At 36.0% G+C, this 14,600-nt stretch overlaps 1 protein-coding gene across 9 annotated transcripts in view; it reads left to right on the forward strand.

Annotated features, from left to right (window-relative positions):
• Positions 1-14,600, forward strand: part of LOC106464149 (calcium uptake protein 3, mitochondrial-like) — a 131,844-nt gene that overhangs the window by 28,732 nt on the left and 88,512 nt on the right. For 8 of the 9 annotated variants that reach the window (XM_022391833.1, XM_013924267.2, XM_022391840.1 and 5 more), the window contains exons 4-5: positions 3,636-3,746; positions 8,023-8,070. In XM_022391833.1, coding sequence (XP_022247541.1) covers positions 3,636-3,746; positions 8,023-8,070 — 159 coding nt within the window. The remainder of the gene's footprint in view (positions 1-3,635; positions 3,747-8,022; positions 8,071-14,600) is intronic. The other variant, XM_022391839.1, reaches the window with a different exon arrangement.

Consider the following 14,600-nt stretch of genomic DNA (forward strand, 5'->3'; position numbering starts at 1 on the left):
GTGGTAAAGGACAAGTAAAGAAAATAAAACATTAAAAATCAACTATACGTGAAAAGGGAAAGTCCTGAAATTACGAATGTAATAAAAGGAAAAATCTTTAAAGATATTCTACAAGAATTAAAAGGTATGTATTTTTTTTTCTATTTCCTAATTTTAATTATTTCATTGTATTCTACATTGATGATAATAGCTACAATTAGTGATATGGTAGAAAAAATGAAAAATAAACATTTACCTTAAAAAACTTTTGATATCCTTTTAGGAGGTTCTAGAGATTATTCAAATGAAATATGAAACTGTAAGTTGAAGAAAAATATTTTATACTTAAAATCAAAATGACCTTGCACTTGAACTATTCACAGTTTGAGTGCAAATAACTACTATAGATAAATAACATTTTTATTAAAAAGATGTGATTAAAAGAATGTCATTATTTGTGTACAATACTTATAAACGTCAGCAAAATCTTATGAGGTTTTGTGAAGAGTTACCATATGTTTTTTTGTATATGTCCTTCCCCAGTCAAAGTGATACAAAATGTATCAGCCCATGCTGAAAGGATAAACACCTCTTTCATTTTTCTCTGGAATTTTTCTGTACATTCCTTTGAACACTAAGTATTTTATGTATCATCTGACCATTTTTCTTTGCAGTCTCAGCACTCATTGATTCAATAAAAGTTTGGAGATGGCTTGACTGGGTAATGAGAAAAACTTTATTATAAATGTACGATGTTTTGGCAAGATTATGTTATCTTCAGGTAGAAGTAGCTTACAGAGACACATGAATATATATATATACAGTATGGAACAAAGAGGCCACGTGACTGGAGATTGCTTAGGGTGGGTCTGTTTTGTTTAATTAAGATAGCTTCCTTTATTCTGTGTTTATTGATGTGTGGTTCTTTGTTTAAAATTACAATGTTTTGTATAGATATACTGTTGTTTTTTGAGTTGCAATGATGGTAAACATGGTTGGTTTTTTTATTTTTTGTAATGAATCTGGTTTCCAAGTTTCTTCTGCTTTCTCCAATGTACACAGTTTCTGGACAGTTATTGCACATTATTTTATAAATGATGTTTGTATTGTGTGATTCTGTGTAATTTTTATTGAATAATAATTTTAGTTGAGGGCCAGGTTTTTTGGTGAATTTGAAGTGAACAGGAATTTGACATTTAATATCAAATTGGTGTTGGTTATTTTTGAACTGATGTCAGAGATAAATGATAAACTGCAGTGTAATGTAGTATTGTTGTTTGTTGTATTAGTGTCAATTTTGTTTGTGAGTTGACTTTTAAGGTTTTTTGTTCTGTTGGACTTTCTGTTTCTGTCTTCTTTGCACTGCCCTCTTTGAGTCAATCAACATTGTATCTTCTATTTTACCTAAAGCTTCCTCTTCTTTTCATAACTTATAGCCTTCTATGCTGATTGGTTGAGTTAAACAGCTAATCTGACTTGTCTGTTCCTCTGTTAGAGAATACTCCTTTTGTCTTTGTCATGTCATCTCCCATCAGGTTTTATATCTCACAGCTATTTTGCCTGTTTCCATCAACATCCTCTGGTGGGGATGTGGACAAATCCCTACACTTTTTTGTCACATTACTTACATCACAATGCAGATTATTCTGCTTCTGGGCTTTGTCTCCCATCCATCAACAAATCACCTTAATGGAGAATACTGAGATGATTAGTGGTTTATTTCACATGAAAACAAGAAAGAACCTCAAAATGTATAGGGTAGGGAATAGTAGAAAGCATTAAGCTCATCTGCCCTTGCCCACTGTAGAGGTTAGGTTTTCCACAGTTTATGTATTTCTCCTTTTAAATTGTACTTCTACTTTTAAAAGAAAAGAAGAAAAAACATTCACTGAGTGTGGTTTCCTGTCATCAAACCTGGTCAGCTCTTGCTGTCCCTAGTCATGGTAATCCATTACACAACTTCTCAGTGTAGGACTTTATGCAGATGATAGATTATTCCTCTTTGATCCCCACATCTATGGTGTTCTCCCCTACTTTAATTCCCATCTTCCATTTTCTTCTAGAAGAGTAGAACCACCCTTGCTTCTACACTTTCAAGCTGCTGGGGAGGTTGAAATGGAGAGTTCATCTTTAGTTTAATCTAATTCCACTGGTATGAGACCGAGTGCACACACCCTTCAATTGAAAGTAGGGCAAGGGTTTCTACCTGGAAGTGTAGTACATGTCACTTCATACACAGAGAATCAGAATATTTATGGTAGTTTTGACCAGTCAATGAGTCTTGCATTCTCCTCAGGATGCATGTTTGGGATGATTCATTCCTTCACCTGGTAAATATATCACATAAGTATTTCTCAAGAAATACTCTTTGCCTAGTAAAGGTGGTAGAGCCAAAGTTACTGTCAAAAGAAACTCCTGCAAGAGCCCCAAAGGTGATTGGAATGTAAAGGATTGTAGTGCTTACAGTGTGACTCAATAAGTTGCATGAGATGAATGTGTGTCTCCCATCAAGTGATGCCCCAACAATTGAACCCATTCGCTTTAAATGGGTGATACATTCCATGAGTTTTCCATTTCTGTTGCTATATTCTCAGTAAGGAAATCATCTTTTTAATTATATATTTCTTTATCAACACTGGTCCTTCCATCACCCTTTCAATGTGGGTTTTTACTGTTTGCTTTGTGGAGAGTTGAGTAGCATCTGAAGTTAACATTTTGCTTACATGTTACCTGAAAATATATTTCAAATAGATACCTTTCCACAGAACCATTCACTTTCCTCTCCACTTCCAGTGTATCCTTTTTGCCTCATTAAGAATGATCTTTTGGTGTACTATGTGTAGGGGTGGAAATTTTTTTCAGAAGTTTGGCACATTCTGTGGTTTGAGGCATTACCTATTTGTTCTGTAGAGAAATGAGTATCTATTTGAAATGCATTTTCAGGTAAGGAAGACAGTGTATATTTTCATCCTATGCATAAATTTCTATCTTATTTTATACACTGCCAGTTTTAGATGTTTTATATATTATAATAAAGAAATTGTATTTGTGTTTTTATCTCTGTCTTTATACTGTTCATAAAAAATATTTTGAGAACTTCTTTCTGACCAAAATAATTTTTGGAGAATTACATAAATAATAAATTATATTAAGTATAAATACAAATTTTATTATAAAGATCACACACAAGCAAACTGTTTTAGCTCTACACAAGATTTAGTTAAATGAGTTGATTTATGTTAGCTTGTATGTTCAATATCTTATTATACTTGCTAACACTGTTTCATGCAAATTCTTTTTTTGCTATTGAGTACAGATGTTTTTCCTCGCCTCTTCCTTATCTATGCATTATAGAAAGAATTTTTTTTGTACATGAATGTATATAAAACTTAGATAAATATATATTACAAATGTTAAGACAGAGTTTTTTTTCTTGTTAAGTATGTTGATAATATGAGAAAAATAGACTTCACTTGACAATATATTACCAAATGTGCTTTATTGGTATGCATATGTTGTATGTATTTTGAAAAAAATAGCTAAGTTTGTGAAAAGTTGCACTGCAAGACTTGAAACAAAAAAATGAATTATATGAAAGCTTGTTAATACATTCTTTGTTCCTTGTAGTTGATACTTCATTTTACTTTGTATATCAGCTCGATTAAGAAGGCGACGACTTACACAGAAAGACCTGGAATATATCCAGGAAGTGACACCTTCAAGGAATAAAGGAAACACCAAACTATTCAGATCTCTTCATGATATTGGTTAGTAGTATTAATCCATAAGTATATCTACATGTTTATATAAATGTATATAATTTATACACATTGTAAAAAGTTGAATTCTTCCTGTGCATAGCTCTAGATTCCTGTGACACAGGCGTATGGAAGTGTTTTAATGTTACCTAGTCTGTTGCAGGTTAACTTCCCAGCTATAAGCTGGTATCATTTTACAGCTGAGTAGGCTGAAGCAAATTTTTGATAAAGCAACTTTCTTATGATAATAAGTTAATACTAGATTCAGGAGAGCTTCAAACCTGCACTTTACAAGTTCAAAGCCTTAACCAGTAGGCCTTGCAACTTATATATATGTCATTCGGTATTGGAAATAATTATGGAAGCAGTAAATAAAATAAGCATAAAATTTAAGTATTAGTAGGATGGCTATTGCTGTATTATATGAAAATGAGCAGCATCAGAATACAGTTGTGTTGATTGTTTATAATGTGATTGGCTATAATCCAACCAGTTAAATATAAGAGAACTTGCAGTCTTACTTTTCTCAGCAGTAGTGTATTTAATCCATTCACAGCTTCCATGAAAGAAATTCCATATGATAGATATGTATTAGAAATCATAGTTCTGGCAATAAAGGATACTTCATGCAACAGACACAAGTTTTGTGTCACTCTGACTCCATTCCTGTGTTCCTCTTGGACATACCCATATGTGTCCTCTTTAGTGAATTCTAGCTGATTATTGAAGTATGTTCAAAAATCCACTGTCTTTTCTTTTGCCCCTGCTGTCATGTTTTCATCTTTTACTGTCATCATGATGGCTCCATCAGTCTCACATAACCTTGGGTATCTCTCTTCCCCCATTTTGCCTGGACTTACATCTGTTTACAGATGCTTTTCTGTCTAGGTGGAGTGTGGTTTTCAACACCTGCACCTTTTTGTGGTCTGGTATTCAGAGGAGTAGTCTTTTCCCCTCAATACCCATGAGATGTTGGCTGCTAAATTAACTTGCCATCGTATTACGTCTTGTTTGTTTGGACATCTTATCAAGATCCATTCAGGCAACATTTCCATCATTTCTTACATCAGGACCATTTCTATCTCATTTTAGACTTCCTCATTTGAACCCATGACTACCACAATCACTTGTCATATCCTGGGATATTGAAGTTGGGGTGGATCTGCTGTAACAACTAGGCCACATCCTTTCCTCCAAGTTTCCATATTTCTTTATTTCTGGGTATGGATGCTCTGAGTCAAAATTAGTATAATCTCTTTCTGAATGTTTCTCAATGGCCTTCTATTTCTTCCCTAGCCAGCCATCTTTTCTTTCTCCGGTGCTTATGGACCTCTTCTGAACCTTTTTATTCAGTCATCCTCTTTGTACAGTTTCTCTTTCAGAGACTGGAACATCTGTTTAATTCACAGGGTTCACTTGTGTTCCTCATTTGAACCTTTGGCTACTTGTTCTATCTATAATCTTTCTCTAAAGACATATTTTCTTCTTCTTGCTTGTTTGCAGAAGATGTCACTCTGAAATTTTGCCTTGGATGCCTTCTGCACTCATTACCCTAGGAACAAGTTGATTTTATTCCCAGACTGCTCCTTCCTCTCAGAAAACTTGAACTACTTGCCATTTCTTTCTCTTTATGATTGTTCTGACCTCTATTATCTCCTTTGCCTCTGAGCAAGCAATTCATTGTTATCTCTCCTGTACTGTCCCTTTTTAAGGTAATCAACATAATTTTTTCTCTCCATTGGAATTATATTTGTTCATAACTTATCTCCCTCAATTTTGATCAGTTGGGTTAATCAGCTCATCTGGTTAATTTATTCTCTTCTGTGATTGAATGACACTTTTCAATTTTTTTCATATCTCATCCTATGAGGTTCATCATTTCACAGCTTGTCTTGCCTTTAACATTGGCTGGATGAGATTTTCCATGTGAGAATGTGGATGATTCCATTATTTTTCTGTCACATTGCTTACATCACATTGCAGTTTCATCTGCATCTTATGTTTGTATCCTTTCAGTCACAGAAGTTCCAGGGAAGTGAATTGTTAATTATTTATTGTGTTGTTTTTTCTGCTCCCACAACCACCTTTTTATCTGCGTTCAGTTCATTTGCCACTGCTCAGTGCTCACTGATAAGGGAGATGTTCCACAAGACTGCTGTAGCAGTATTTCTTTATTTCATTTTCTATCCCATACTTCAGAGAAAACATATTATTAGGTCTGATCCTGCTCTCACACTTTGCTAGTGTCTGCTGACCCTAACTACAGTAACCCATTATACAGTCTGTCAGTGAGGGATCTTAAACAGATGTAGTGATTCTTGTGATCTTCTATGTAAATTCCTCCCTCAGATTTTCTTCTGATGAAGTGAAAGAAGAACCCTTGCTTCCTCAGTCTGAAGTCACAGAGAAGGTTGATATGGAGAGTTCCTCTTTGGGTCATTGTAATCCCACTGGTATGAGACCGAGTGGATGCACCTCTCAATTGGGATTAGGGCTGGGATATTTACCTGGAAGTGTAGTACAGACCTACCCTACGCTATGAACCAGACCATTTCTGGTGGTTATGTCAATCATATGGGTCTTGTGTTTGCCTCAGGATGCAAGCAGGATGATTCCTTCCTGTGCCTGCTTATTCTAGGAAATATTTCACATAAATATTTCTGGTAATATTTCACAAAAGCATTTCTCATGTACTGCATGACCTAACTTATTGCCTTAGCCACACTACACATCCATGTTTAGTTAACTCCTTAAGATGAACTGGCTGGTTGAGCAATCTGTACGTTCTGCCCATCTGTGCAATACTTTAACAGTATACAGAAGGTTCTTTTGACAGTGCCTTTTTATTTACCACTTTTATTGGGTGAAAGTATTCCTTGCTCCATGAGTTTTCCATTTGTGATGCAATATTTCAGACAGGAGCTCATCTTTATCTATCTACACCAGTTCTTCGCCCATCCTATCAATATGGAGTGGCGAATGACATTTCTAAAGTTAACATTTTCTTTCTTTGAAAATGTATTTTAAGTAGATACTTGCATCTCCATAGAACCTCCCACCCTTCTTCCCCATTTCTGGTGTGTTTATTTTGCCTTGTTAAGAATGAGTCTTTTGTTATGGCACAAGTCTAAAAAGATCTTTCAGCATGGGCCAGGCTTTGAAGGAACTCCCATCATAACACATATTAACATGTATTGCACCAGTCTGTGATGCAATCAGCATTAGACTACAATCCTCCACCAACAGGAAGACAACATGTCCTCCATACACAGTAGGCCTCATGACTCAGTGGCACAAGGTAATAGCTATCAGTTCTCTGGAGAGGTGAGTATCTATCTGAATTATATGTTCAGCTAAGGAAAATGTTACTGTTGGATAAATAATGGACAGAAGAGGCTCTTGTAGCTAGTCTAGATTGAACTAGTTTACTATGGTATTGATAGGTAAAATTATAAGTGTCACAATAACAGGAAAACCAACAGGATAAGTTTAATAAAGTAAATAAGTCAAACTTGACCTCTGTGAAATAAAGAGACTAGATTGAATTGTTGAATAACATAAAAACGTAATCTTTAATGGCAATAACACAACAAAGTGCCATAAAGTTTCTATAAGAATTTATTATGGAGAGTTCTTCATAACAATCCAACTTATGTCGTTTAATGCTTCTAAAATAATTAACAGCTGCCAGAGCAAAGGACAGAGAAAATATGTGATCAGACTGTGCTAAGGTAATTCAACAACTCAGTCTGACCTTGCGCACATCAGAGGTCAGTCTCAGTGATAATTTAAGGGAAGATAAGTCTTCCTACCTGATCATTAGTTTTAGCTAGATTATGCAAGGGCTAAGAACATAGTAATTATTAAACTAGGCTTTCCTCTACAGGTGAGATAACACTTTTAATGCTTTAGTCAGTAAACCCAATAATGAGTGTTTGCTTGTACATTTTGGCAAATAATTTGTAGAATAGTTATGAGAGAGGTGGTTATCTATTATCAGATTAAAATAAAATTGTTAATCTTCTTTTTTGGTAAGTTGCACCAATGTAAACTTAAAACTTGCTTTAAGATTTCAGAGCTCATAACTTTTTTGTTGTGTATTTGCTATAAATATTCTAAGTTCTACAGGGAAGGGATGATTTTTTGTGAAGGAGGAGTTGATAGACTAGATATGTTTGTGATTATTTTTGTACTTTTCATTTAGATTGTGTATGTAATTATTTTTTAAGTAAATTTTAGTTTTACAAATATATATATTCTGTTATATTTTATATTCTCCATGTAGGTATCATATCCTACACTGAATATCTGTTCCTTCTTTCTGTGCTAACTAGTAAGTATTATGCAATTTCATACTCATAGTATTTAATATCAGAAATAGTTCAGCATATGATATGGCTAATTTATAAATTTTATAATTGTCTTTACTATTTAGATGTTACATATATATAATTATATTCACATCTAAAGACCATACCAGTGATCAAAAGATTATTTCCATAATTTCTACTTTATAGCCCTCATCATGGCTGAAACATACATGTACTTCTTCAGTTATTTATAATGCAAACTGAGGAAAATGAGTTGAAAGTGATATTTAAAACAAATGTAGAGACCCAACCCTAAAATAAAACAAAGTTTATCTGGTGGAGAGACTACAGGGGTGTCCAATGGCAGGAAGAAATTTTGCTCAAATTTTTTCACGTGTCACTATTAATAAACAGTAAAGCATGATTAAAAAAGGTCTATTTTACAAAATGTGCTGATGGAAGATACAGAACAGTTGACTGTTTATATGCTTGTTAGTGTAGGAATTGTATTTTTTTGTTGAGGAATGTACAAACAGCTTTTGGGGAGATTGCATAAAATGGTAAACTTGAAGAGAAGTGGGTACTTGCAAGACGATATTGGGAAAGTAATATAAATGATCATATCTTTCATGCCTATGCCTATGTAAAAATTTAAGTTCAGAAAGTTACAAGGTTAACTGTTAGAATTTTAGTATTTTATTTTTATAGATTGATATTTGATATTTTTTGGTGGGTCTAGTATGGGATTCTGAATTTTTGCAAATGAAAATGTTTCCTTTTCATCACTGTAACTATTAATTATAATTACAGTTTATTGTTTTTAGACAAATAACTTCTGTATAGTCAATTTAGAACAAAATGTACTTATGAACAATCAAGTTATACTCTGAAATTGAATTTTCTTACAGCTTAAAAACTTACCCAAAGATCTGATTATAAAGAAGTGATGAGCGTATATAAAGCCTTCCTGACTTTACATTACATTTTCCTATTTTGTTCCTGTCAGTACAGTGACTTTACTGCTCTTTGTAAATAAAAGACAAAAAAAACAACAACAAATAATCCACACTTAACTAAATGTTTGCCAAAGGAAATTAATGTGAGAAATATATTTCCTTTGGCAAACCTTTAGTTAAGTATGGATCATTTTGTTTTTTTCTCTTATTTTCTTTTTTGGACTTTCTCTGCTGATAGATTTGCAGGGTATATAATGCTGAAACATATTTTTGTCTTGAGTCATTCCTTCTGATTAATCTCATTTTGAGATAGATTCATTTTATTTGGATTTTGACCATGTTTATTGTTTGTTTGGTTTTCCTTCTGTCCTCAGTATCTGCATTTCACTGACACCTTTTGTAACATATTTTACTCAGGCACTGATTCACACTCCCAGGTTGAATATTATTCAAGTGATATCATTGTCTTGTCAGTTCCTCATTGAATTGAATTGAATTCCACACCATTGCCTGAGGCTCATTGAGTGATCAGCTGGTTTAATTTTTTTGTACCTCATTTAACATCCTGTTCTTTATTGGTGTATATGTAGGACATCTTTTATCTTTCCAATTTTTTCTGAAAAGATGCTCTCCTTGTTACATTATTCTATGGTTCTCCTTGCTTTATTTAGGCCAGTCCACCTATTTCTCGGTTTCCTGGAATTTAGTGTTTAGGAGATTTTGATGTCTAGAATTCAACCTCCGCCTGTATTCAAGAACTTGACATAGCCTCTTTGTTTTTTACTTCATTTTTACAGGTGTTTATTTTCATGTGATGAGCTATATTAGTACTATGGTCCAAAAAAAGTGTTAGCCATGTGGATAATTTGCCACAAGTATATTTAGCTATAACAGTGAGCATACATTTATTGAAGTGGTTATATTTATGTCAGTTTTAATCTGATTTAAATGGCTTTATTTTCACCTTTAAACTACGGATGCACAGATAATTAAATTCTTAGAGGAGTAATACTATCAAACATAGTAGAAAATTTGATACTTCCAAACCTTGTTATCAGTCCAGTGCTGTAGATGAAACACGAAATTCAAAATACCTTTCAAAATGCTGTACCGAGCCATCAAGGTATTTAGTCCCCAAACGAGGAGCCATAGTGTTAAAAAGATGAGGTCCTGAGAGTGAGTAATGTCATGTTAATTAATGGAAGAAATAAGAGTAGAATTTTCAAAATGTATCATAATAAAAGGTCTAGATAGACATGACACAAGATGGTGCAAGCTCATTAAACTCCCAACATCTTGTGGAAGTCAATGTGCAGAGACTGATTCTCCAGTTCGTAAAATACTGCGATGGTGTCCAGAACCATACACCAACCAAACAGAGGCATTCATGAAGAGATACAAGTTCAGATGAGGTGGGGGAAGGAAAACCTTCAGAGTCAAGTAGGATTAAGCAAACCACCATGAAAGTGAGAGGTGAAAAAAATAGAAGTAGAAAAATGAAAGAAGTCAGTGAATCACTGGACATATAATAATAATCTACCAGAAGCAAGAGAAGGGAAGGCAAGTGGCCATGTCCAGGGAAATAATGGACCCTCAAGGATAGTGTCCTCAAAAGAGATAGAACCTCTTGAGTAGGAAGAAAATGATACACAAGTCTTGGGAAACAGAAATTTTATATCTTAAAGGCATAAAGAAAAAATCTGAGTTCAATCAGCAAATGAGTTGATAAAGATCCCCAAACGAATCAAATACTGAGTTGAAGTCAATACTGACTTAAATATACTGACCATCTAACTATCCATATAGCTGTGAAAATGCAGACCCAATGAGTGCATCCTTCATGCAAAAACTCTCAAGACATAATTGAAAACAGATGAGGCTTGAGCCCTTAAAGAGAGAGAAATCACTTTTAGTCATCTCCAACCCAGCTGTGCCCTGTTGGAAAAATCTCAATAGTTTCATACCACAACATTATATCCAATTCAGCTACTTTCATATACAACCAATAAATGTAGGCAGTGGTTATACTTACACCAGTTGTAACATGATTTCAATGCCCATATCATTATACATGCACAATAATATATTTTGGACTATATTTTCAAGTCTGGATTGAATCCAAACACTGCCAATGCTTAAGTTATGTCACCCCCTTGAGGTAGATTCCTGTACATGGTGAGGGGGACCTCCCAGGGAAAATACTTTATCTAGAGTTTACCTCCTCTGGGATCCAAACATCCACCCACGTGTTTGTCTTGCATGGTATCCCGTGAAAGGGTGAAGAGGATCCTAGTGATTGAGGGGTGTCATTAATGGGTCAGATTATATTGGTGGCACTTTAACACATCACTTTGGCCTTCAATTCCTGTAGATGGGTGGCCTTGGGGTGGCTTGCCCAGGTTCATTTGGCTGGTCCTTTTGCACTATGGTCAACCAAGTACCAGTGTTGGACATTCTCAATGGGTATTGTGAACATTGTGTCTGATAATGGTGTTTTGGTATAGTGCCCACAAAACCCTAACATCTCTACAGTGCTATACTTTAGCATTGTAGTGTATCCCCTTGTAGGACTCCTTAGTGGGTGGGGTCAATGGGCACAGAAGTTTTTCCTTTCTTATGGATCCTGCACCCAGTGACCCTAAAGAAAACAAAAAACTTGTTTATAGGAAAGCGACCACATTAGGAAGACTGTGAACAGCAGTCATCACCCAATCTATACCTGTACCTCATTTCTTCATTCTTTGTCTGACAAACCTTTAGGGCATATATCTCCATTTTTCATTCAGAAAGGATTAGAGGAGCATTCTGGCTCTCCAAAGTTAGTTAAGAAGCTACGTTCTGGGGACATTTTGGTGGAAACAATCGCATCAAAACACAGCGAACTCCTCCTGAAATGAAAGGCCAGTGGCGATATACCTATTGAGGTTACTCCCCATGCTACTTTGAATTTCTGTTCCTCATGAGGAGTTATCATTGAGAGGGATTTAAGAAACATCTCTGAGTTGGCCAAGGAGTTTCTGCTGTGTGACGTATCTCCATTCATAAAGAAGAAATTATGGTGCCTACCAATGTTTTTGTATTGACATTTTACATCTCCATGTCTGCTTGCCACTGTCGAATCAGGTTATCTGAATTGTAAAGTGTGGCTGTATATTCTTAACCCTCTTAGGTGTTTCCAGTGTCAGCAGTTCAGATATTCTAAGACTTCTTGTCATGGTTCTTTGATGTGCTTGTTGTGGTGGCAAAAATCATGATGCCTATGAGTGTCAACTGGACCCTCACTGTGTCAATTGTGGTGGTTCCCACCTCTCTTACTTTCGATTTGGCAGTAAGTGTGTGGAGGAGAAAGAGGTACAATGTTTGCATACTGTAAACAACATTTCTTATCCAGAGGCAAGACCATTTGCCCATTTTTATTTGTAACTTTTTACTTAACAGGTAATTCTAAGTCCATGTGGGTTCAACCATTTCCCATTCTTTCACACAGAAACTTGGAGTCCCTCAGGGTTGTGTCTTGAGTGTCACCCTTTTCAGTATCAAGATCAATGCTATCACTAACCTACTTCCTCCTACTGTTGCAAACAGCCTCTCTATAGATGATTTCCATATTTTTTGTTGGTTGTCGAGCATGAGGTTTATTGAGTGGCAGCTTCAGACTTCCCTCACTTGCTTGTTGGAGTGGACCACAGCAAAAGGTTTCACTTTTTCTTCTTTGAAACTGTTTATGTCCATTTCTGCTGCCAGCCGGGTTTACACCCTGATCCTGAGCTCGGTCTCGAGGTTGTTCTTTTTCTCGTGATTTCTGAGAGGAAATTCTTGGGGCTTATCTTTGACCGTAAGCTTACTTTTATTTCTCACATTAAGCAGCTTCGTGTCAAATGTACAAGGGAACTGAACATCCTCTGTGTTCTCTCTCTTCAACCTCTTGGAGAGCAGATGTTCCATGTTCAAGATATATCATGCCCTCATATGTTCCAAGCCTTGAAGATGTTGGATCCTGTACATCCTCTGCGGCCTCGACTCTGCACGGAGGCTTTCCACTCTTCGCTAGTCCGGAGTTTGAACACTGAGTCCCATGAACCTCGTCTTCACCTTTGACATTTGCAACTTTCCTTGCAATATGCTACCAAGCTTCGATCCTAACCACAGCATCCCACCCAGGGTTGTGTCTTCCTTCCTCAGTGGGCTTTGCTCTTTCACAATCAGTGGTCAGCTATTCCTCCATTTGGCCTTCATATCTGAGTGCAGTTGGCTGAATTAGGTCTGTCATTGGATGATGTTGCTGAGTCCGATGATCAGCTCATCCCACCATGGCTCATTACCAACCCCACTTGTGACCTTTCTTTGAGTCATCTGAGGAAAGTGGATACTCATGATTCAAAGTACTGTCTTCTCTCTGCCAAACCTCTTTCAAACCGTTCTTTTGTTCCCATTTTTACGGATGGTTTGAAATTAGGTGACTCTGTGGGCTCAGCTCTGGTTTGTTGTGGCTCATTGGTTGCTTACAGTATCTACTTTAGAGTTTCTGTGTTCACTGCCGAGTTGTATGCCAGTTCTTTTGCCTTGGATCACGTAGAAGCTAAGAGTACTCTAATTCAAGTATTTACACTGACTCTCTTAGCTCTTTACTGGCCTTGGAGTCGCTTAATGTCAGTTCTCACTCTGTTCTCTTAGACATTCAGAAACGACTGGCTCAGTTTTCTCTGTCATCCGTATCTATACAGTTTTTCTGGGTACATGGCCATGTTGGCATTCTTAGGAATGTGCATGCTGACACTGCAGCTAAGTCTGTCTCTGCTCTGGTGCTGTCACAACTGTGCCTGTCCCCTACATAGATGATGGTCCTGTGATCAAGGCTCAACTTTTTGCCAGTTGGCAATCGATTTGGGGTGAGCAGCTTCCATAACAAGCTTTTCCAGATCAAAAATACTGTTTTGTTGTTTGGCTTTCTAGTTTCCATAAGGATTGATGAGAAGAAGTTGTCATTTCTTGGCTATACATTGGTCGCAATTTTTTAACCCATCATTTTCTTTTGTGGGTCTGATCTGCAAACGTGTGGCCTTTGTGACACTGAGGTCACAATTGCTCACATTTTACTCTCATGCCATCGTTATGAATGTCAGAAGGGGCACCATTTTAGACATGTATTTTCTAAGGGCTTACTGCTGATGTTGGATGGTGTCATTGGTGATGGTGACACTGTCGAACTTGTATTTTTAGTCTTTTACTGGCTATTTGTCTTTTTAAATCTTTGAGTCTTTTACCTGCTTTTTGTGCATTGTTTCATTTTTAACTTGTTTTTACATTTTATTGTATTTTACTTACAGCTTTTTCACTGGTTGTTTGGTGCAGATAGCCTAGTTACTCTGTGCCATAAAATGTCAAACAACTTCTTTTGGGCCCACATCCACAACAAAATCTGGTTGTTGCCTGCCTTATACCAAAGCTTTCATCTTGGTGGCAAATTGGCTCTATTGCCTTATATAGTGGTCCTTATATACTGTGGTGTTTGAGTAGATTTGTTACTATTTTGTGATTACTCCTTGATGCCTTCCCTTCTTTTCAACTTTTTCCAAGGGTGCTGCCTCTAGTTTGCA

Source organism: Limulus polyphemus, unplaced genomic scaffold (assembly GCF_000517525.1).
Source record: "Limulus polyphemus unplaced genomic scaffold, Limulus_polyphemus-2.1.2 Scaffold1571, whole genome shotgun sequence".
Taxonomy (NCBI): domain Eukaryota; kingdom Metazoa; phylum Arthropoda; class Merostomata; order Xiphosura; family Limulidae; genus Limulus; species Limulus polyphemus.